The sequence below is a fragment of the Candoia aspera genome, chromosome 4 (genome assembly GCF_035149785.1).
Source record: "Candoia aspera isolate rCanAsp1 chromosome 4, rCanAsp1.hap2, whole genome shotgun sequence".
In the NCBI taxonomy this organism is placed as follows: Eukaryota; Metazoa; Chordata; class Lepidosauria; order Squamata; family Boidae; genus Candoia; species Candoia aspera.
Genome location: NC_086156.1, coordinates 100,570,856 through 100,591,741, shown reverse-complemented (window position 1 = coordinate 100,591,741; position 20,886 = coordinate 100,570,856). Strand labels below are relative to the sequence as shown.

General features: G+C 44.6%; 1 protein-coding gene across 1 annotated transcript in view; it reads right to left on the bottom strand.

The window, feature by feature from the left end:
* LOC134495695 (C-Jun-amino-terminal kinase-interacting protein 4-like) overlaps positions 1-20,886 on the bottom strand; it is a 28,594-nt gene extending 7,708 nt beyond the window's left edge. The window contains exons 1-20 of the mRNA XM_063301282.1: positions 20,153-20,886; positions 17,738-17,858; positions 15,422-15,492; positions 15,230-15,318; positions 13,867-13,945; positions 13,606-13,717; positions 12,719-12,803; positions 11,908-12,014; positions 11,680-11,731; positions 11,339-11,491; positions 7,354-7,402; positions 6,942-7,072; positions 4,790-4,843; positions 4,273-4,422; positions 3,809-3,926; positions 3,175-3,258; positions 2,608-2,661; positions 1,869-2,031; positions 538-688; positions 67-147 (exon numbers count right to left, since the gene is read on the bottom strand). Coding sequence (XP_063157352.1) covers positions 67-147; positions 538-688; positions 1,869-2,031; positions 2,608-2,661; positions 3,175-3,258; positions 3,809-3,926; positions 4,273-4,422; positions 4,790-4,843; positions 6,942-7,072; positions 7,354-7,402; positions 11,339-11,491; positions 11,680-11,731; positions 11,908-12,014; positions 12,719-12,803; positions 13,606-13,717; positions 13,867-13,945; positions 15,230-15,318; positions 15,422-15,492; positions 17,738-17,858; positions 20,153-20,452 — 2,204 coding nt within the window. The 5' untranslated portion in view covers positions 20,453-20,886. The remainder of the gene's footprint in view (positions 1-66; positions 148-537; positions 689-1,868; positions 2,032-2,607; positions 2,662-3,174; positions 3,259-3,808; positions 3,927-4,272; positions 4,423-4,789; positions 4,844-6,941; positions 7,073-7,353; positions 7,403-11,338; positions 11,492-11,679; positions 11,732-11,907; positions 12,015-12,718; positions 12,804-13,605; positions 13,718-13,866; positions 13,946-15,229; positions 15,319-15,421; positions 15,493-17,737; positions 17,859-20,152) is intronic.

Sequence of the window (20,886 nt, the reverse complement as noted above, 5' to 3'; positions counted from 1 at the left end):
GCTTCTACCAGGAACTCAGTGGGGCCTGCTCAACTTACAGCCATGTGGCAAAGGCTGCATACTCACACAATACAATGGACAGCCTCCTTCAAACATGCTTTGCCTCGGCAGCGTCGCCAGTCAGTCGCAGCATGATGAATATAGATACTGCAAAGCAGAAAGAAACAGCAGAATGAAGAGGAGAGAAATACCCAACAGAATTACCAGACCCTCCTCCCAACTGCCACCGGCACAGTACCAGCTTCAGCTGGGACTCCTAGCTCCCCACTCACCAGCTGTTCGCATGTGGCAGACAGCATTGAGGTCTCTGCTATCACCTTGCCTTTACACTATTGGCATATCCAGTGTAAAAGCAAGGTGAGTTTCATCTTCTCCCCAGGATGGCAGCTGGACCATTAGTATCTAACAGTGGCAACCAGAAGAGTTTGGTAGGAGGAGAGGAGGAGGACAGGGAGAGCCAGAGGCTGTCTGAAGCAGCTAAGCATGGGCAGACCATGCAGGACACACTCATTTCTTCCCCACTTTGGTCTCAGTTACCAGCCCTCCTGGGTCCCAATCCAGACAGTGGGTTCTGTGCCAATTGCCTCCATTTCCCTTGCTTCTTCGTGGCTGTCGGATCTGGGTGCCAAGGGGTCTTCAAGGATCTCTGGCTCTGCCACTGGGTTTTCACCAACAGGTGCTGTCAGGCCTATTGAAAAAGAGGGAAGGCAACATTAGGGAAAGCGAAGCATATCTATCAGGAACCCAAAACAAATTGGGACCTTGCTTTGAAATCTCACAGCCAGTTTGAGACTCCTTCAAAGCAACTAGACCAGTGTTTCCCAACCCCAGCAATTTTAAGATGTGCGGACTTCGACTCCTAGGCCATTCTCTTTATCAGGGACATGAATACATTCCTGAGTTTGGGAATAAATATCAAAATTCCACAAAGCGCTGAATGATGAAGGAATCTATCTAGAAAAGTCTCTTTGGAAGAAAGCCTTAGACTCCTTTTGTATAGGAGCCTTTCTTAGACTAAGTTCACATGGCCAAGTACTGTCAACACGGATTAACAGCAGTTCTCCAGGTTTTCAGGTTCCGTGGCTGAGCGAGTTTCCTTCAAAAGTAGGTTAGCCTGAGATTTGAAACCAGGACCTCTTGTACTCTAAACTCAGACCTCAAAGCCAATCAACCAATGTATTCAAAACACGTATGTCCATCCAGTTATTGTGCCATGTTAAATAACTGCAGGTTGCACACAGACTGGAGCCTTTGGCTGAGTTTGCATGACAGGCTCAACCAGATCACCTAAAGACCAACTGTACAATACACTAAGTTTAGTTTATTTTAACCTTGGTTTGGCCATGGCTTAGCATGTTTTGCAAACCCATCCCCTTTGGTTAGTTAGTGAAAATCCAGAAAACAAGTTAAGCGTACTGTGCAAACCTGGAGAGATTCTTCCTATGAGGATAGACCCGCCCACCTCTCAAGGGATGTCTGCAACTCATGCCAAACTTTTGTAGCTCCTAGACTATCCCCAGTGTGGGTAGAATCAAACTTGGAGTGGGAGTGGGAGTGGGAGTGGGAGTGAGAGTGAGAGTGAAAAGGATGCCTTAGTATACTGGTACCCATTACACCCCTTACATTCCCCACAAACCTTCCCCAAATCAAGTTGATTTTTCCATTAAATCCCATTCCCGGAACTCTTCATCAAAACATGGCTTAAAGCTTTGGCCTATCTACCCAGGGTTTCATAACCTCACCCTTCACAGAAAATCTCCCACTCCTGGGTCTTCGGGCAACAGAATCCTGGATTGTTCTCCCTGCTCCTTAGGAAAGTTTGTCAGATCCCACCTCCCAAATGTCCCCCCGTCCTTCTTCTCACTGACCAGGAACACAAGCAATGGAGAGGACGTGACTTCCAGGCAGCACAAAATGTTCTAGGAGCTGATTAGTGTTGGGGGCATCGAAGAGTGTAACTTCACTAGCCGAGTGGGTCCCAGCAGCTACCCACAGCTGAGAGCTGCCAGTGGAGCAACAATGGGGGTTAGCCTGAAAGGAAATGAAGAGCAGGGTCAGGAAAAGCCAGGCATTCATAAAGCACCATTCCCATCTTTGAGCCACCAACCACCTGCAGCTCTCAATCTGAAATCTTAGGCAGGCTGGCAAGAAAGCTTACACAAACTGGAAAAACATTTTTTCTAACTGTCCAGCCCTCATTTGGGTTCTTCTGTGCCACAACATGCGCTTGCTCAGGTAAAAACATATAATAACTATCACTTGAAAATGTAACTTCTCAAGGCCTGAGTTGTCCAGTAACAAGAATTTATACCATCCAATAATAGAGTTGTAGATGGGAAAGGGAAGGACAGCCACTCTCCATCTTGGCGCCATTCCAGTTATATTAGGATGACATCTCCCATCATTCCCATAATTCTCAGCTGCCTTGCTGGCTAGGGAATTCTGGGAGTTGCGGTTCCAACCCACCCAGAAGATTCAGGGTAGGCTGGATTTAAGGGTACAAATGACTCCCAAACAGAAGGCCAGCATAAAGAAATCCCAAGTGTGACAGGGGCTGTGTTGTGCAAATCTACAAGGGAGCAAGGACAGAAATCAGTCGGTGCTTACAATCTGTGCTGTTTCTCGAGGCTCCAGCCCAACAGATGCTGCAGCACACCAGAGCTGCAATAAGAGGGAAGCAAACGTGATCTTGATATCCATCCATCCTTTTGCTAGAATATTGATGCAGAATATTCATCTGACCTGCACTCAGAAGTGTTTGCTGCAGGAGTTCCCAAATCAGATCATCCAAGAGAGGCACCAGAGAAATGAAAAGTTTCCTCTGAGTCTGTAGGAGGCTGCCTGGAATCTCTGACCTGAGATTTCTCTGGTCCACTTTGCCTCCTTTCCACTCAATCTTGACCGGGGTGGTAACCCTCCGGAACCAGAAGTGACTGATTCATCCAAACCAGCCCCACCACAGATTGGCCTGCCCCCAATTTCTCTGCACTGGTCTCTGCTCTGGCTTCTCCAGTTTTGCTCCTACAGCCTTTACCACAACTCTCTTTTATTTGCAGGCTGTGGAATCATACTAGTTTTATTAGGATTTACTTAAGTTGGCCTTCCCTTTCTCATTTGGGAGAAAGAAAAGCAGCCCTCAGCTGTTCAGGATTTGGAGACAGCCTGCTTCATCACCTTGGTACTGGGGTCCTTCTGGTCCAGCATCCGCAGCTGCGCAAGAACAGGTACATCAGTACTTGCTGAAGGTGAGCCGTGGCCCTGCAGCAAAATGTTAACCCCATATTAATGGGCAGAAACTCAGTTTGAAATGTTAAGAGGTCCCAACTGGGGACAGAACCTTTTTTTTACTGGGTAAGAAAAAGTTGAAAAGTTAAGACACCAGGCCCGCCCTCATTAATTCAGAGGATCAAATGCCGTGGATTGGTTTTCCATGTGGATGCCAGTCCGTTGCCCATTTCGGGAGTGATAAAACGCACATGTAATAGTCCTCTTCTCCCAGGCCTTTGATGAGGGTGACTGAAGCCCCCTTTAATTTGGGTGGGCTGTTTTTCTTCGTTCCCGTCCTGTTCTGCTGTTCTTGCTGTCTTTACTCTTCATTTTTATCCTTTTTTTTTTAAAACAATGGATAAACTGCCCAGAGTTGCTGGGAGTTGGGCAGCATGTACATTTCAATAACAACAACTTGTGTTTTTCTCCATCCAGCTAAGATCACATTAAAAGCATTAATTCATGAGGACTAGTGTCTCAACATGGGATTTATGTAGGTAAGGTAACCTCAAATCCCAATGTGCATGCCAAAAATGCTCACCTGAAGTGAAGGTGGCTGGCTCCACCCATGGATCTGTGCCCGGCCATGCTCCTGCCAGATGTGTGAGCGGATCTCACAGTACAGTTCTCGCCGCTTCTGCTGCGGGGAGCCGTCAGCCCTGTGTTAAACGGATGAACAATCCAATCCATTACAAAGCAGACAAGCTCGTAGGATACTGGTGGAAGGTGCACACCTGCATCGAGGACTCACAGCATCACTCCAAGGAAGGGGGAAAAGAAGATGTTTAGGTTAACAGGGGAGAAGAAAGATTTCTACCCCAAAGGAACGGAAACAAAAGAACCACAATCCACTGAGACTCTGCAACTGCTGTGAGCAAACGGTGCAAGCAAAATTGAGCAGGGCAGATTAGTGGCAAAAACGTAGCCAAACACACTTGCATCGTGTTCCCAAGGATTCCTGGTAAGAGGAATTGAGAAGTTGGGTCTACTGTCTTGTAAACTTACTCAGTGGGAGAGGCTGCCCTTGGGATGAACCTCAGGGTGTTCCGTCCCAAATCTCTGCGGCTGCTGGGGCTGGGCCGGGCCTTCCTTGGGGGCAGAGGGGAGGCAGTCGTGCCCTCCGGAGAATCTGATGGGCTGAATAGATGATCAAAGCTGCCGGGGTGGGGGTGGAAGGAAACCAGTATGGTTAGCGGAAGACCTTGGTGACCTGACCAAACAAACAGAAGCATGGAGATTGTTGCCTGCGAAGTTTTATTCCCTTTCTGTTCCAGGATCTAACAATAAATAGCGGTTGAGGCTGCCTAGCTAGAAATCTTAAGCTACAGCTTCTGAAATATCCCTAGGCATTGTCCTCCCACACGCTTTCGAGTCAATGCTTGCACCCAGGAGACCTAGAAATGTTCTTTGTTCCAAAAGGAAAAGATGATGCTAAGTTGGGTACCCGCAGCTGAACACTCCATGGCAGAATCACGACACAACTAAGCTTCCACTACTGAAGTAGTTCTTAGGCAGCACCTACATTTTCCAGAAGGATGATTTCTTCATTTGAATTGCTTGTTCCTCGCGTGAAGCCCTAAGAAGAAATAAACAATAATTTAGAGGCATCTGTCCCTGCGCATTGATGGCATTCATTCTCTCACTCTGAAGAGCCACTAAAGAAAGGAAGAACATATCCAATCCATGCCTATTCCTGATTCTATTCTTTTTTTTTAATCCGTTCAATCGTGTCTGACTCTCGGAGACTGCCTGGACAAGTCCCTGCAGTTGTCTTGGCAAGGTTTTTCAGAAGTGGTTTGCCATTGCCTCCTTCCTAGGGCTGAGAGAGAATGACTGGCCCAAGGTCACCCAGCTGGCTTCGTGCCTAAGGCAGGACTAGAACTCTCATACCACGCCTGATTGGCTCTTGGGCTGAGAGAGAGGGACTGGCCCAAGGTCACCCAGCTGGCTTCATGCCTAAGGCGGGACTAGAACTCTCATACCACGCCTGATTGGCTCTTGGGCTGAGAGAGAGGGACTGGCCCAAGGTCACCCAGCTGGCTTCGTGCCTAAGGCGGGACTAGAACTCTCATACCACGCCTGATTGGCTCTTGGGCTGAGAGAGAGGGACTGGCCCAAGGTCACCCAGCTGGCTTTGTGCTTAAGGTGGGGCTAGAACTCATGGCCTCCCGGTTTCTAGCCTGATGCCTTAACCACTACACTGAACTGGTTCTTGATTCTATTCTAATCACTGCTTAAACACAAATTGGCACTTGAGAGCTACAACAGTTAGGGACCAGAGCAGTGTTTCTCAGCCTTAGGAACTTTAAGATGTGTGGACTTCAACTCCCAGAATTCTCTAGCCAGCATGGCTGGCTGGGGAATTCTGGGAGTTGAAGTCCACACATCTTAAAGTTCCCAAGGCTGAGAAACACTGGACTAGAGATATGAAGACTCAGAAAAACACCTTGGAAAAATTGGTAAAAAGCAGTCCCCCATCCCACCCCGCCTTGTTTGTTGGCTTAAAAAAATAAATCTGGAAAAATTGGAAAGAGTGAAAAGGTTACAATTAAATCTCTTCTATTAGAATAACTTGTCAAGGGAAGACCATTCACTATTCCAGCTCTCTGTATATAGAAACTTTAGTGCTTAAACATGTGAAAGAACAGAGAAGCTTGTCTGAGCTTAAACAGATTTTTACTTGCCAAAATCAGAAGTCTTTCAAAAGGATAAAAACAAAATTTCAGGCTCAGCACAAACAGAAATTGCTGGTAGTAGTATCAGTTCAGGAAATGAGACTGAAGACTGAATTTTGTCTAGAGGCAACATTTCTATGCAATGACCGTTACTGTTTTTTCCTGTTTTCCTCAGCTCTTTTTCAAAAACTGTGAACAAATTAAGGTGTCTAAGGCCAGACGTGTAATTCTGTCCTCTGTCTTCAGCTTTACTTTCTGCCAACTTGTCAGACTGACAAAGATAATTTATTAATTTGTTACAGTTGTAACCGAGTGAAAAACAAAGCTTTTTAAGTCAATTGGGTTAGCAGATGTAACAACTCTCTACCTAAATTGCATTTTTATATTTCATAAATATCCTGAGAATTTCATGACTAACATATACTCTAAAAACAAACCTTAACACATCTTATGTCCTTTAAGTGGCAAAGTGAACTTAGATTGGGAAAGTGTGCTATAAAAATAAAATTGCACGTATTAAAGAAAAACGGCATAGGTAAGGAAAGGCGTTGTGCTAGTTAGTAACAGGACTTGTGGAGAGAGCACTTAATGTGACCAGGGAGGTTGCTAAGACTGGAATACAAGCCTCACCAACCTGTAATTCCCACTCCCAGAATAACTCATTTCCTTAGCTTCTGCAGCCGCTTAATCAGCCTCGGAAAAGAGATTCTCTCTTCTTTTCCTATCTTGGTCCCTGGGATGCTGTCACATCAGGGAAGAAGAAAAAGAAATCTTTGGACCAGAAGCAAGGGATGGAAAAATCCCCACTCAATTCTGGGTCACCCCAAAGAGTTTGGCTAGGAAGCAATCCAAGCTTTTTCGAAAGAGCAACGGCTCAGCCCAGAGAAGTTCTAAATTAAATGGCGGTTTCTCTCTCTGATTCAGCTGGAAGGGTTGGCAAAGGCCATACAGAAGGACAGGAGGATGGACTCTCTCTCTGCAATCCTGAATACGGCTCACCTCAAAAGCTCAGTGCGCCGAACCGCTTCCTGTAGCTCCATCAGCCTCTCTTTATACAGATTACGCTCCATCACGACACGAGCCATTTCAGCCCGGGTGAACCGCTGGGTTCGGGACAGCCCTCCCTCAGCCTGTTGAGGAAATGGACAGCCTTCTCTCAATAGCCCAAATATACTTTTCTCCATCCAAAGCTCTGAATCCCTCTTTTACCCAAAGCCCAGTCTTCCCAGCGTAATATCCTCCAGATGTATTGGGTCAGTGGTTCCTGGAATTTTCCAGCCTGATGCTTTTGGATGGAAACACCCAACACATCTGGAGGGCACTCTTGCCTCTGCCATCTGCATCCCAGAGACCTCAACACCTCTGCCGGGCACAGATGAACCCCAGCAGGAGTGGGGTCTGTGGTGGTTACCTCTCCGTCCTCACTGGAACGCCTTGATTCCTTAACTTCCTGCCGGATCCTGAAATTCAAAGGATGAAAGACTTAAATATGAACATGTGTTTTGTTTTGTTTTGAAAATCCATAATAGTTTCAACGTCCTAGAACTGGATCAGAAATCACGTAACCTGTTCAGTGCATTCATGCACATATATTAATTTTTAATTAAGACATCCCAGGGTTTAAAAAAAAGGATTAAAAGGCAGCAACTATAATATTTGCAAGACACACAACAGTCTGTTCCATAGTTTTTCAAACTCAGCAAGTTTAAGATGTGTGGACTTCAACTCCCAGAATTCTGAAGTCCACATATCTTAAAGTTGCCAAGTTTGAAAAACACTGGTCTATTTATTCTAGGCAGGATATTTATTTTTATCACAGAAATTCTCCCCAGCAATGACAATTGTAGTTTCTCCCATCTTAATGTATCTTTTTAAACTTCATTCTATGTCTTAACATAGTTATTTTGAAATAACACACAATTCACATGTCATATTGCTACCCAGGTATTTTACTTTCTTGTCAATCTTAAAACCTGTTTTATTCATCAGTTCTGTGATAAAAATGAATATCCTGCCTAGAATGATGTTTTTGTTCCAGACAATACCCTTTTTGACAACTGAGGCACCATTTAAACAGTGGCAAAAGGATATATCTAAATTTGTGTGGTGGGGAAAAAAACACGTGTTAAATATAAGGTGTTACAGGATGCAAAGGGAAGAGGAGGATTGAGTTTACCTGATTTGAAATTGTATTTTGCAGCTTGCTGTTTTGAGAGAGTGGGTGCTGCTGAGAAATAGAAGGCTTTTGGAGTTAGGACATGACCTGAGATTTGGATGGCATGGGTATTTGTGGTACAACAAAATCAAAGTTAATGTGGTTTTTGAAAATCATTATGCTAGATGTGCCATATTGAGAAGACGGAATAGATACAAATCCAGGCTGTGCCTGAAATCACCTTTGTGGCTCTCAGCATAAGAAGCATTTTATAGACGAGAAATAATAGGCAAATACAAATGGCTAACTTATAGTGAGATACTAGAGTTTTGTCAAGGGGAATACAAAATAAAATCAAGAGAACTGCTGGCAGAGAGACATACTGTAGTTGCCAATGGTTGTCAATTTACAGCTGTTAGAAAGATTTAAAGAAGACAAAAGAGTTTATCATTTTGAACATTTTAAGACTGAGTTTGAAATGGAATTATGTACAAATGATGAACATGTAATTGCTAAAATGTATAAATTTCTAATGAAATTTGAAACAGAAGAACAAGTAAAAGAATGTATTATAAAGTGGGCTAAAATTCTTGTTTATAATATACAGTTGGAACAATGGGAAAATATGTGGTTGAAAGGATTGAACTTTACACTATGTTATAATCTTAAAGAGAATTTTTACAAAATGATGTTGTTGTTGTTCAGTCGTTAAGCTGTGTCTGACCCTTAGTGACCCCATGGACCATAGAACGCCAAGCCTTCCTGTCCTCCACTGTCTCCTGAAGTTTACTCAAATTCATGTTCATTGCATTGGTGATGCTATCTAACCATCTCATCCTCTGCCGTCCCTTCTCCTTTTGCCTTCAGTCTTTCCTAGCAAACAATGTACCATTGGTCTATGTCACCAGAGAAATTGTCTAGAATGTATAAAAGCACTTCAAAAAAATGTTGGGAATGTGAACAACAAGAAGGGACATTTTATCATGCTTGGTGGACGTATAAAAGGGCTAGAAAAATTTGAATTCAAATACATACACTGATTCAGAGGATTTTTAAAATTAACATACAACTGAGACCAGAGGTCATTCTTTGGGGACTGATGGACAAACAGTTGGAAAAAATTTGTGGAACTTTGTTTTTGTATATGATAACTGCAGCGAGATTATTTTATGCACAAAGATGGAGAGATCTGGCAATACCCACAATGGAGGAACGGTTGGTGAAAGTGATGGAACTTGCTGAGATGGCCAAATTGACTTCTTTGATCAGAGAAAAGACAATATCTATGTTTATTGCTGACTGGAAACCCCTTACAAACTTTTTGCAGAAGACAGAAAAAAATGAGCGTATGATTTATGGTTTTGATGATTAGACAGGAGAGATTATAGAAAGAAGAGAGCCGCTGTGACTTTAGAGAAAGAGGTAAATGTATAATTGTACTTATAATGCTGTAGAGAAGATTGGAAGCCACTTCTTTGTATCTTTTTTCTTTCTTTTCTATTTTTCTTTTACTTTTTTTCCTTTCTTGCACTTTTAGCTTTCTCTTTGATTTCTTTCTTTTTCTTTTTTCTTTCTTACTTTGTATTAGTTTATATTGGTTTTTAGCTTCTTTTTAAAAACTTTTAATAAAATTATTTTTTTTAAAAAAGAAAAACACTGGTCTGTTCAAACATCCAGGTGAAACCACAGCACCCTCTGAAGCTGTTAATTTTCTAGAACACATTAGCACTGAAAAACATGAGTCAGATTTTGAACAGCTGTATGCCCATAGATTATAGGGATGAAGAGGGTGATTGCTGTGAATTTTATTGTGGGAGCGATAGCTGCCAACACAGAAATAAGATATTGTAAAATTCCAAAACTACAAGTTGTATAAAATATAACCAGAGTGAATAAAAATGAATGTCTTTCCGCAATAAGCTCTCTAAATGATGCTGTTGGCATGTTGTGTCATTCAGTGACTGTCACACTGAGCTTTAGGGAGTTCTGGGGTCAAACCTTTGCTCAGATGAAAAATTGACTGCGAAATCTTGAGCTAGTCCTTCCTAACTTTATCTCCCTCACAGGGGTGTTATGGGGATAAAGGGAGAAGAACCACAAATGTTGGATCATTTGGAAGAAATCTGAGACAAAATAAAATGAAATTGTGCCCCATCCCAGAAATGTGGTTACTTAAAAACACGTTACTCCATGAGTTCCTGGGTGCCTCTGGATGGATAGGTAAAGGTAAAGGTTTCCCTTGATGTAAAGTCCAGTCGAATCCGACTCTAGGGGGCGGTGCTCATCTCCGTTTCTAAGCCTTGGAGCCGGCGTTGTCATAGACACTTCTGGGTCATGTGGCCAGCATGACGACTCGGAACGCCGTTACCTTCCCGCTGAAGCGGTACCTATTGATCTACTCACATTCGCATGTTTTCGAACTGCTAGGTGAGCAGGAGCTGGGACTAGCAACGGGAGCTCACCCCGCCACGCGGTTTCGAACTGCCGACCTTCCGATCGACAGCTCAGCAGTTTAACCCGCAGCGCCACCGCGTCCCTGGATGGATGACTATCTGGATGGATAGTCATTCCATATTAACACTTTGAGATGCTACTCTACAGGTAGTCCTCGTTTAGTGACCACAATTGGGACTAGCAATTCAGTCGCTAAGTGGAAAATCAAGTGACTGCGACTGTGCTTACAACTTTACTTCAGCTTTCCTTTTTCCCCACTCCCCTACCCTTTGGAATGCTCACCCCGGGCTGAGATAATTAGCAAGAAGGGAATTAATGTTTACATTCATTGGAAAGGAAGGGATTACAAGAGAGTAAGCAGGCACACAATGGGGAATACACATTGAAAGGAATGCACGAGTGCTGGCGTGCATGTGGCTCCGAGCCCCAAGCACACTAGGCAAACAGCTGGCGCTAGCACATTCTTTTCAATGTGTATTCCCCATTGTGTGCCTGCTTACTCTCTTGTAATCCCTTCCTCTCCAATCTCTGATCTACGAGTGGGGGAGGGGAGGAAAAATGGATCAGGCACAGGACAATGCATAGTGACTGTAATGGTGATCACATGACTAAGCTATGCTGCAAAGATTGTAAAAGGTTGGTTGTAAAGTTATTTTTTCAGCACCATCGTAACTTTGAATGGCCGCTGCATGAGGCAGTTGGTAAGGGAGGTCTACCTGTACTTTGTTTTATCAAATCCTGTGTTGGCTGGTAGACAAAGAGGTGGAATACAGTTGCCAAGATTTACCGAAGAAGTTCCGACTCAGCCTCTTTCAGATGCACTTGGCAGCAACGCAGGTCAGCCAGGGATCTTTTATGCTCCATCCGTAAGGATTCACGCTCTTCGCTGAGCTCCTCCACGCGGTTGATAAGGTGGCGGCGGGCTGTATCCAGAGCAATTCTGGGGATGGGATGGCCAAGGACATAAAGATTTTAAGGCCAGCAAGGGCTACAAGGCCTAGAAGGATGTGCTGAGTCTGAACCCAACTAAAACACCAGTGGTCTTATGCACAGCAGGTCTGAATCTGTGTTTAACAAGGGTTCTGGCTCTCATTAATTTAGCAGGGCGAAATAGGGGCTTGGTCTTACCGAGCCTCTTGAAGCTGAGTGTTTTCTGCTATCAAGGTTTCTAAGGCATCCCCTGCAAAGATAGTCAACAAGGACATAAGTGACATCTGCTCTTTAGGCCTCCAAATCTGAATTCCCCACAAACCGGAAGTTACAGGGGTTTCGGGGAGTGACAACCAAGCTAGGATTCTTGGGGAAGGGAATAAGTCCCAGCAGGGGAAAAAATGCAGAAAGAAACGTTATATTTACCCTGCAAATCAGCGCCGTCATCCATATCGGTGAGGAGTTTGGGGTTGAGGCCTGAAACCTCGGCGAAAAGGGAGACCGTGTTGCGCTCGAGGGTGCTATTCAAGGGGCTGAGAGACAGACAGACAGACAGACAGACAAATAGACAGGTCCCCTCCCGCCTTCATCCTGCTGATAAGACGCAGTCATGTCTGACACCACACTAAACAGAAATCAGTGAATGGGTGAGGGATAACGTCTGTGCTGAGGGACAGTCACTGGAGGAGAAATTGAACTAGGTTGCCCTCAGTATGGCACCTCTTTGTCTATCCCATGCAGTGGGCAGAAGGAATGACCTTGAGGGACAGGAGGAAGAGCCACAACCAAGACAACAGTCAGATAAAAAGAAATCTGAGTCCAGGGCCAAAGCTGTAACCCGAGAAAGCATCTTAGATAAGACCCTCCCTAGTTCTCACAAAGATAATGGCAGGTGGGGGGAAGCGCATTGAGGCTTGCAAAAAGTGACATGTGAAAGGAGAGAAGCTGCCTGTCTGGTTATCAAACTCAGTGGTATATGATCCTCCAAAGCAGAAATTAGGATGCCTAGAAGAGCTAACTCTCCTTCAAATGAGAGCATCAGTAGGGTGAAGAGGAGACTGGAAATGGCAGAAGATTGAGGATGGTAAGATCATGCTGAGTTTAAGATGGCAGGAAAGAAAGGCCTAGGTGTTCTTTTATTCCACTGGAGCAGTACTGTATCTCTAGTCAGGTGTAAACTAATTCTAGTTTCCCAACTTGTGCTTTCTGCTCAGAAGTAGTAAATACATTCCCTTACCTGCTTTGCATTTGGGGGTCAGATCGGAGCTCTGGAGTAGAACTTAAAAGGTCATCCAAGTCAAAGCAACGCTGAGTAGGAGAAGCTGATGACAGAAGAAAGGGAAGACCACAACAGATGTTATTATTCTCATTGAATATTATCCCTAATTATCTTCCTAATCTTTAGGAACTTGGATACTTCCTTGCAAGCAAGCTTGATGAAACTCCCTAGATTTAAGTAAGGATGTGTAAAACACCAGTGGGAAAAAAAATTCCGGCCCAACCCTCTTGCTTTCATTTGCACAAGCCTTTACCTACAAAAGGAGATTTGACAGGGGTCCCACAGTGGTTCCTAACCCAAACTTACACAGCTTTTGAAAACTCTGCTATCCGTACATGCATCCTGCAGCTAATACAAAGCTGGCATGTGTGACTTCCAGTCGAAGTCAGCAGAGCATACTTTGTCCAGGTCCAGACTTCATTTTTTTGGCCTTTGTGGGGGCACAGGCGGGAAAGGGTCTCTCCCAGGAGCCTTTGGGACATGCAGCAAAGCAGATAAGAGCACAGTGTTGCCGATTGGGGATCAGCAACTTAAACTCGAAGAGGCACAAGCAATAACTGGCTTGCTTCAGCCCTCTTCACTGCCTGATACCCTAACAGATTATCCCTGATCAAAAGTAATCCTCAGCAGGAAAAAAGGTTGACTCTGATAAAGCCAGCTGAGTGACTTTGGGCCAATTACTTTCTCTCAGCCCTAGGAAGAAGAAGGCGGTGGCCAACCACTTCTGAAAAACCTTGCCAGGAAAACACCAGGGGCTTGTCTTAGTCTACTTGGAACAACACTCCCGTTTGGGATTAAAACTGATCCTACCAAAGGGAGACAGAGAGAATCTCCTTCCTCCATACCATCCTTTTCTGGCTGGATGTCCATTTCCTGTGCCAAGGGAAAAGCATTTCTTTCTGCAATTTTCTGGGGTGTTTTCTCTGAATGAGAAAGTTCACTTCTTCCTCCGTGTTCCTAAAAAGATCCAGCAGATTGAGAGAAAAACAGGATTGGCCTTGTGGCTTCCCTTAATACCCCTGTTGCTCACCAGTCTTCCCAGCTATCACTGCTGCCATCTACATTCCATTTTTGCAGAGCTTAGCTCACAACGCTAATCCACATACCACTGGGGACTCAGGAGGCCTGAAGTCTGAGGGGCTTGACAGAAACTGTTGAGGTACACGAACTGGTGGGGGCTTTAGCCTGTTCATTGAGAGACAAAAAAGAAAAAGGTCTTGATTTCCCACAACTGCATCAGGCTATTTAAATGCCTCGGAAAGGCTATGTCAGTCAATGCCATTTCTTGCCCCCTTCCACTCTATGTTAAAGCAGCTAGTTAAAATAATCTAAAATCACCAACGTGGTTAAAATAGGCACACATTATACCCCACTCCCCCCCAAAATAAAAAATTAGGGGCACCAGTATCATACACTGAATAAAAGCAGAGACACGGATAGTTTATTGCTATTGTTAACTGCCTGGGAGACTTTATTGTTACCTTTTTAAAAGGCAAGGCAAGGCAACTACTAGCCAGATTTGAAGGAAACAGGGTAAACTTGTCGCCAAATAGGCTTTCTTTGTAACACTGCATTACTCTGACTTTTGAAGGCAGTTGGGGAAGAAAGTCAGTTGCAACCTATCTCCATCCAGTCTTTTGGGAACAGCTGGTTTTCCACAGCTATGGAGGTGGGCAAGTAAATGTCACCACACCCACACCCACAGCACAGCTAACTATGCTCACATATGCAGATCTTGGCAGTCGCCTGGGCACTACAGGGCAGAGTCCAGATCTGCCTTTATTTCAATATGTTGATGCCAGGCAGCCACAGAGGTCTTTCCTTCCACAGCAAATGGCCCACAACAGTGGTGGGTTGCTCCTGTGGCATGGATAAAAGAAACTGGGGCATGCTGCAACTCCCCACTATCTCAGAATTCACCCAGCCGTTGTGGATTTCAAATCATGGTTTATATCTTAATCTGGTATAGGAGACTATTCCTCAGTAACACATGGTGAAGTCACACATGTTGAATCAAGCCAGGATCATGGACAAAAAGTTTCTTCTTTGGCAATAGGGGGGACTCTAATGGTTGACAGAGAGCAGAGGACTCCCTGGTGGATCCCAACATTTCCTCCAAGTAAGGGTCGGGCCTAAAGCAAAAAAAAAAAAGGTGGATTGGAGGAGAGGTGGACGCAGACACTGCCCTTGTTGGTACTCCCTTAAGGAAGTGGTGTCTTTTCCTGAGCTCCACTTATCTCAGGAAAACACATGTTTGAGTCAAGTCACTGACAGGGTCCAACAAGATGTTTTGAAGTGAGCATGGAGGTGCTGTCAATGCTTCCAGACCTCAAACATGTATTTTCTTGGGACTGCGCAGCTCAGGAAAAGATGCCCCTTCTTTAAAGGGGGGCTGACCTTAATCCACAGCTCCTCCAATCACCTTTTCTGCTTTGGTCCTGAAGTACTGCCCACCCACCCTCTCCAAACCTTTTCTCTTCTGCTGATGATGAGCCAGTTTGTCCTGGACCAGTGGATGCCCCCCTTTGGGATCTCAGTTCCTTGTATTTTTGTACCATCTGAAAGGAACAGAAGAGGAAGTAGAAGAGTGACCTGGCTTGGAAAGACAAGAGAAGGAGAAGTGGGAAGGGCCATTAAAACACTTCGGCTGTTTAAAAGTACCTTCGTGTGGCTCTGACTGAGAATCGAAAGCTCCTTGAGCAGGGAAGATTTTTGTTCTTCAAGGCTAGCCACTGTGAAGGCAAGAGAGTGGTGTTTTATCAGTACCAAAACCTTAAGATGGCCTTAATTTGGTTGTTTTCAAACACAATGCTGAAGTATTTCCCTCATATTTTATCTACAAAGTTTAAGTGGGAAGGGGAGAAAGAATGATCCATTCCCTGGAAGATTAACAGAAATGATCCAGTTCTAATATTCAGAAGCTTCATGTGTGAGAACACCCTAATGTTGTAGATTCATGCAAAGAACACTGAGGCTGTAATCCTACACCCATTTGGAAATAAATCCCATCTGAATACAAAAGGGTCTATCTCAAAGAAGAAATTTATAGGGTGGACTTACAAGTAGTCCTCACTTAACAACCACAATTGGGACCGGAATTTTGGTTGCTCAGCGAAGCAGTCATTAAGCAAATCTGACCCAATTGCATGACCTTAAGCAAATCACCACAGGCATTAAGCAAACTACATGGTCATTAAGCAAATCACGCAGTTCCCCATTGATTTTGCTTGCCAGAAGCTGGCTGGGAAGGTCAAAAATGGCGATCACGTGACCATGAGACACTGTGACAGTCATAAATGTGAACTGGTTGCCAAGTGCCCAAATCGTGATCATGCACCTGTGGGGACACTGTGACAGTCGTAAGTGTGAGGACCAGTCACAAGCCAGTTTTTTCAGCACTGTTTTAAGCCCGAACTGTCACTAAACAAATGGTTGTTAAGCAAGGACTACCTATAGACAAATTTTCTCATTCTGTAAAGCAACAGAGACTTTTGCTAGCAATGCCTTGTGCTAAGTATGCAGTACTTTTGTTTTTTCAAGGAGGAAAGATTCTTCCAAAACCGTGGATGTTTGACCTGTTCTATATTCTGCGTAAGCTGCCAAGAATCTTTTGATTGCAGTGGGATAGAAATGTGAAAAATAAAATTGGGAATTGCAAAAAATAAGATTAATATTAATTAAAGTTAACATTATTTTTTTAAAAAAAATAGTAGTCTGCATGTTCCTGAACTGATAAAAAAGCAATGTTGAACAGAATACTCTCTTTTTTTATATAGCTATTCTTGAATACGTTGGTTTGAGCAATACCAGAGGAATACAGTAGTCTCTCAGTTAACCGGAACTCAAGCAACTGGCAGTCTGAAGCAACCAGCACAAAAATTGAACCGGCACTCTCAGGCAACCAGAAAAAAAACCCGGCACTCTCAGGCAACCAGAAAAAAAAACCGGCACTCTCAGGCAACCAGAAAAAAAACCCGGCACTCTCAGGCAACCAGAAAAAAACCCAGCACTCTCAGGCAACCAGAAAAAAACCCGGCACTCTCAGGCAACCAGAAAAAAAAACCGGCACTCTCAGGCAACCAGAAAAAAAACCCGGCACTCTCAGGCAACCAGAAAAAAAACCGGCACTCTCAAGCAACCGGCAAAAAAATCTGTATCTCTCTGCTGCCATCTAGTGGGTATTAGGGTTTAATAGTAACTCTCAAGCAACCAGAAACTACATTTATCCAGCACCTACCAATCCCCATGGGTGCCGGTTAACTGAGAGTCTACTGTATATGGATATGCTGTAGTCAGGAACCATATATAATCAAGTTAAACAAAACCTTCACAAGAAGGGATGCAGTAAAGCAGTGAATTAACATTTTGCCAAACACCAACAGCACTATTAAACCCTGTTTCTGGAATAGAATACTTTTAGATGTACGTAGATTGAACAAATTATCAGGTGTATCTGCTAAACAGAGGGCCAAATCCAGCAAGATTGCAACTCAGATGAGACTTAAATTGTAATGGGCAATCAAATCCTCTTCACTGATCCAGATGTTAAGTCCTGTTCAGTTCCATGGCCTTCAACTCCCACAGAAAATATGTACTGCGCAGCAGTTTAATCTGTATTTCCTACTGACTTTGATGAATCTTGAATAAAAATGTTGATGCAGCTTGTACTGTGCCTGTTGTCTTACCCTCCCAAGCTTGGCTAACTAGATAGACCAGTCTACCTAGAGCTCTCAAACGTGGAGTTGGTGCAAGGGCACAGGATTGGGCATGTCTACTGTGGGATGGGCACAGGGGAGGACAGATGTTCCTACCAGCAAAGTTGGGGAAGAAGCCTGTTACCTGAATTTATTCTGTCCATATTATGGCCAGTCTGCATCCAGAGAGACAGAGGAGGGTCTTGCCACAGGTTGCAAAGGAATATGGGATGGCGGTACATTGGCGCCCCGTGCAGATACTTGGCAAAAGAAGTATTCTTACCCTGATCTGCATAGCTTCGCGCTTTCCCCTCGAGGGCTCGGCTCTGCCCCTCTAACTGGCTGACGGCCACTGAATGTGCCTTACGTTCCTGTTCCATCACATCTTCCAGCTCCATGAACCTCTGCAGAAAGAGATTCCAGGAATCAATCTCTCCCCTTGTTGCGGATCTCCAGGCTTTCGCCATCCCAAAGCAGTTTGCATCTTCTTCAGGCCTGTTGGTCCTCTGCCACATCCCTTCATCCAGTTCAAATTCACGTCAGTGGGGCAAAAGCTCATCCATCACACCCAGCGTGAAATTATCATCATTTACACATTAAGATTTATCCATCACCTCAAGGTGGCACATGTTATTTTCATGAGACTGGGGGCATCCTTTCCCCAATCATGAAAGGCGTGAGAAGCCATGGATTTGGCAAAGTAAGGGTCGAACATTAGTTTAAAATCGTGAGTGGCATTTGCCTTACATCAAATAAAATTCTTGTTTAAAAAGGGTGAAGAAAATATAAAGAGAATTAACAAATTAGTCCTGTTTGTTTTCCCCACTGATTACAAAATCCAACAACAGCAACATCCTCTTTGTGTTCCTAGTTAACTGTACTGCTTCTGGTACTAGATAGGATATAAAATAGTCATCACACACACACACACACACACACACATTCAGTTTGGCTCCTGGTGGCTTACATGGATGCACACATGGAGTTTTCTTGGCATGATATGGAAGTAGCTTTTTGGCTTCCCAATCTAGCCTGAATATTAGTTATTGATAGCGTTATCCTTCTTGAATCTGTTCTCTTTTGAAGCCACCCAATCTGCCATCACATCTTGTTTATCTACACATTTTTCCTATCCTTTTACCACTGAGCTTCACTGGATCACCCTGGTTCTAATATGAGAGTTGAGACAAGTCTTTATCTACTTTTTCTACACTGAACATTATTTTATATACTTCTGATCATGCTCCCCATATTTGCCTTTTATCCTAAGCTAAAAAAGCCTCTACATTTTAATTTTTTTAAAATTAAAACTTTGTCCAACCTGACAATGTTTTCCTTTGCAATGCAGTGACCAGAATTGTATTTGATATTTGAGATGTAGTCACCATACAGATTTATACAAAAGGTATTATGATATTGGCTGTCTCAAGCTCAGTTTATTTCTTAATGTCCTCCACAAGAGCACTGGCTTTTTCACAGCAGTCACATACACAAATTGACATCATCATACAACTATACACCCTTTCCTAAAGTGGAGCCATTCACGCTCAACTGAGATCCCATCTGCATATATGTGAAGTTAAGGATTTTTGCTCCAATATATATCACAGTTTGTTTGTTCATATTGAATCCCCTGTAGCATCTCAATCAATCAAACAGTTAACCAAGAAAGATGTTTAATTAATCAATTAATTTTAAATTTTAATTAATTTAAACATAAATTTAATCAATCAATTAATTTTTAATTTTAATTAATTTAAAAATAAATTTCATTCATTCATTCATTTTAACAATTAATTAATTAATCAAGAAAGAGCAAAAGACAGAAGATACACATTTCAAACCATGAATTTGGAGACAGTTACTAGGAAGGAGTCAATTGGTTCTGGATCAAATAAGGGTTGAAATGACAGTGGCATGTGACTAGAATAAATGCGGACGAATGAAAAGATCAGGAAAATTACGAATAAGATGTATGGACAGGATCAAAGTGATACTGGAATGTCCTTGGAAGAGGGAGTCTTACTGGAGGTAAGACTATCCAGCAGTTGAATTCGACTTAGTGGCATCTATAGAGCAAACTGCTCTTTGACCTGAACGATGATAAATTATTTGGTAGCGTCAGCAAAACCGGCACTTCACCCCTCTGGTGAAAAGCCCTGGTGCCAGCATAAAACCTTGGGTTTGCCTTCTTTGGTGAAGTTTATGCCTATTTCCTCTTCTTTACCCACTTACTGATGGACCTCTTATCCCATGACTGATTACTTAGCTGAGGGCCTTTTCTGGGGCTGTTTGGTCAAAAGGTGCTGGGAATTAACAGACACCAACTTCAGCTCCGCCCCTGGCAGCATGAGCCAGGAACGGCCACATCTACCTCGGTGGCAGGATAGGTGTGCCATTGTTACACAAGCCTTCCTGAGAAACGATCACAGAGGAAACAAGGAGGTGGGAAAAGAAAGTTCTCCGGGCGGCTGGTCCTGCGGGATGAGCGCCCCCCCCCAGATGTTGAGGAGGAGGAGGACGCACCATCCTGCCCGACAGCTCCGGCTGGCACCAGCTGGCATATAAGCTCTCTGATCAGGAATTGCTCGGCCGTCCCTTTCTCTCCTCTGCCCTCAGCTGAGCCTTAACCAAGGTCTGAAGAACCTAAAAGTTAGACGACGCCGACGACACCGGTGGAGCGGAAAGCGATACCCACCTCATCTGCCCGCCTGCGCCCTGCCCGCTCGCGCTCATATTGCTCCAGGAGTCGCAGCCGGTCATCGCGCAGCCGCTCCAGAGCCTGGTCCCGGTCCCGCACCTGCCCGCAAGCCTCTTGCAGGGCCTCCAGGACAGAGACCACCTGCGGCAGCAGCCCAGAGACCGCGGCCGGGCCGTGGGCGCCCACGAACCGCTCCAGTTCCCCGTACAAGCCCCCGGCCATCACAGACACCAGCTCCTCGTAGGGCGCCGGGCTGGTATCCCCATCTCCCCCAAAGGTCTCCTCGGGGTCATCCATGGCAAAGCGCTCTAACCGCCGCACCCTCCAGCCTGGCACTGGGGGCACTCACGGTTCCCGGGCGCCTAAACTCCCCTGCTCTGATTGACCGGATTTTCCTAAATTAACCAAAACTCTCTGCCCCCCTTCACCGCCCCCGCCCACCAAAGCAGGCTGCGCGCTACTAACGCGGTTGCTCCCCCTTTCTCTTGAAAGGCGATACGCCCCCGAGAAGCCAGGAGGTCGTACCTAGGACTGATCTCCCAACTTCCTTCGAGATCCAAGTGGATGCTCCGATATACAGTCCCTTTAATATAGGCACTCTATATTCTGCCCCACAGATCCAGTCCCTTGCACTCGGGCTTCCAGTTTCTGAGCTCTAACCACTAGGAAAAACTGCCTCTGTGGATCCGGGGGTCCTGTCTTTCCCTCCTCCCCTCCGATCGCCCTTCTGC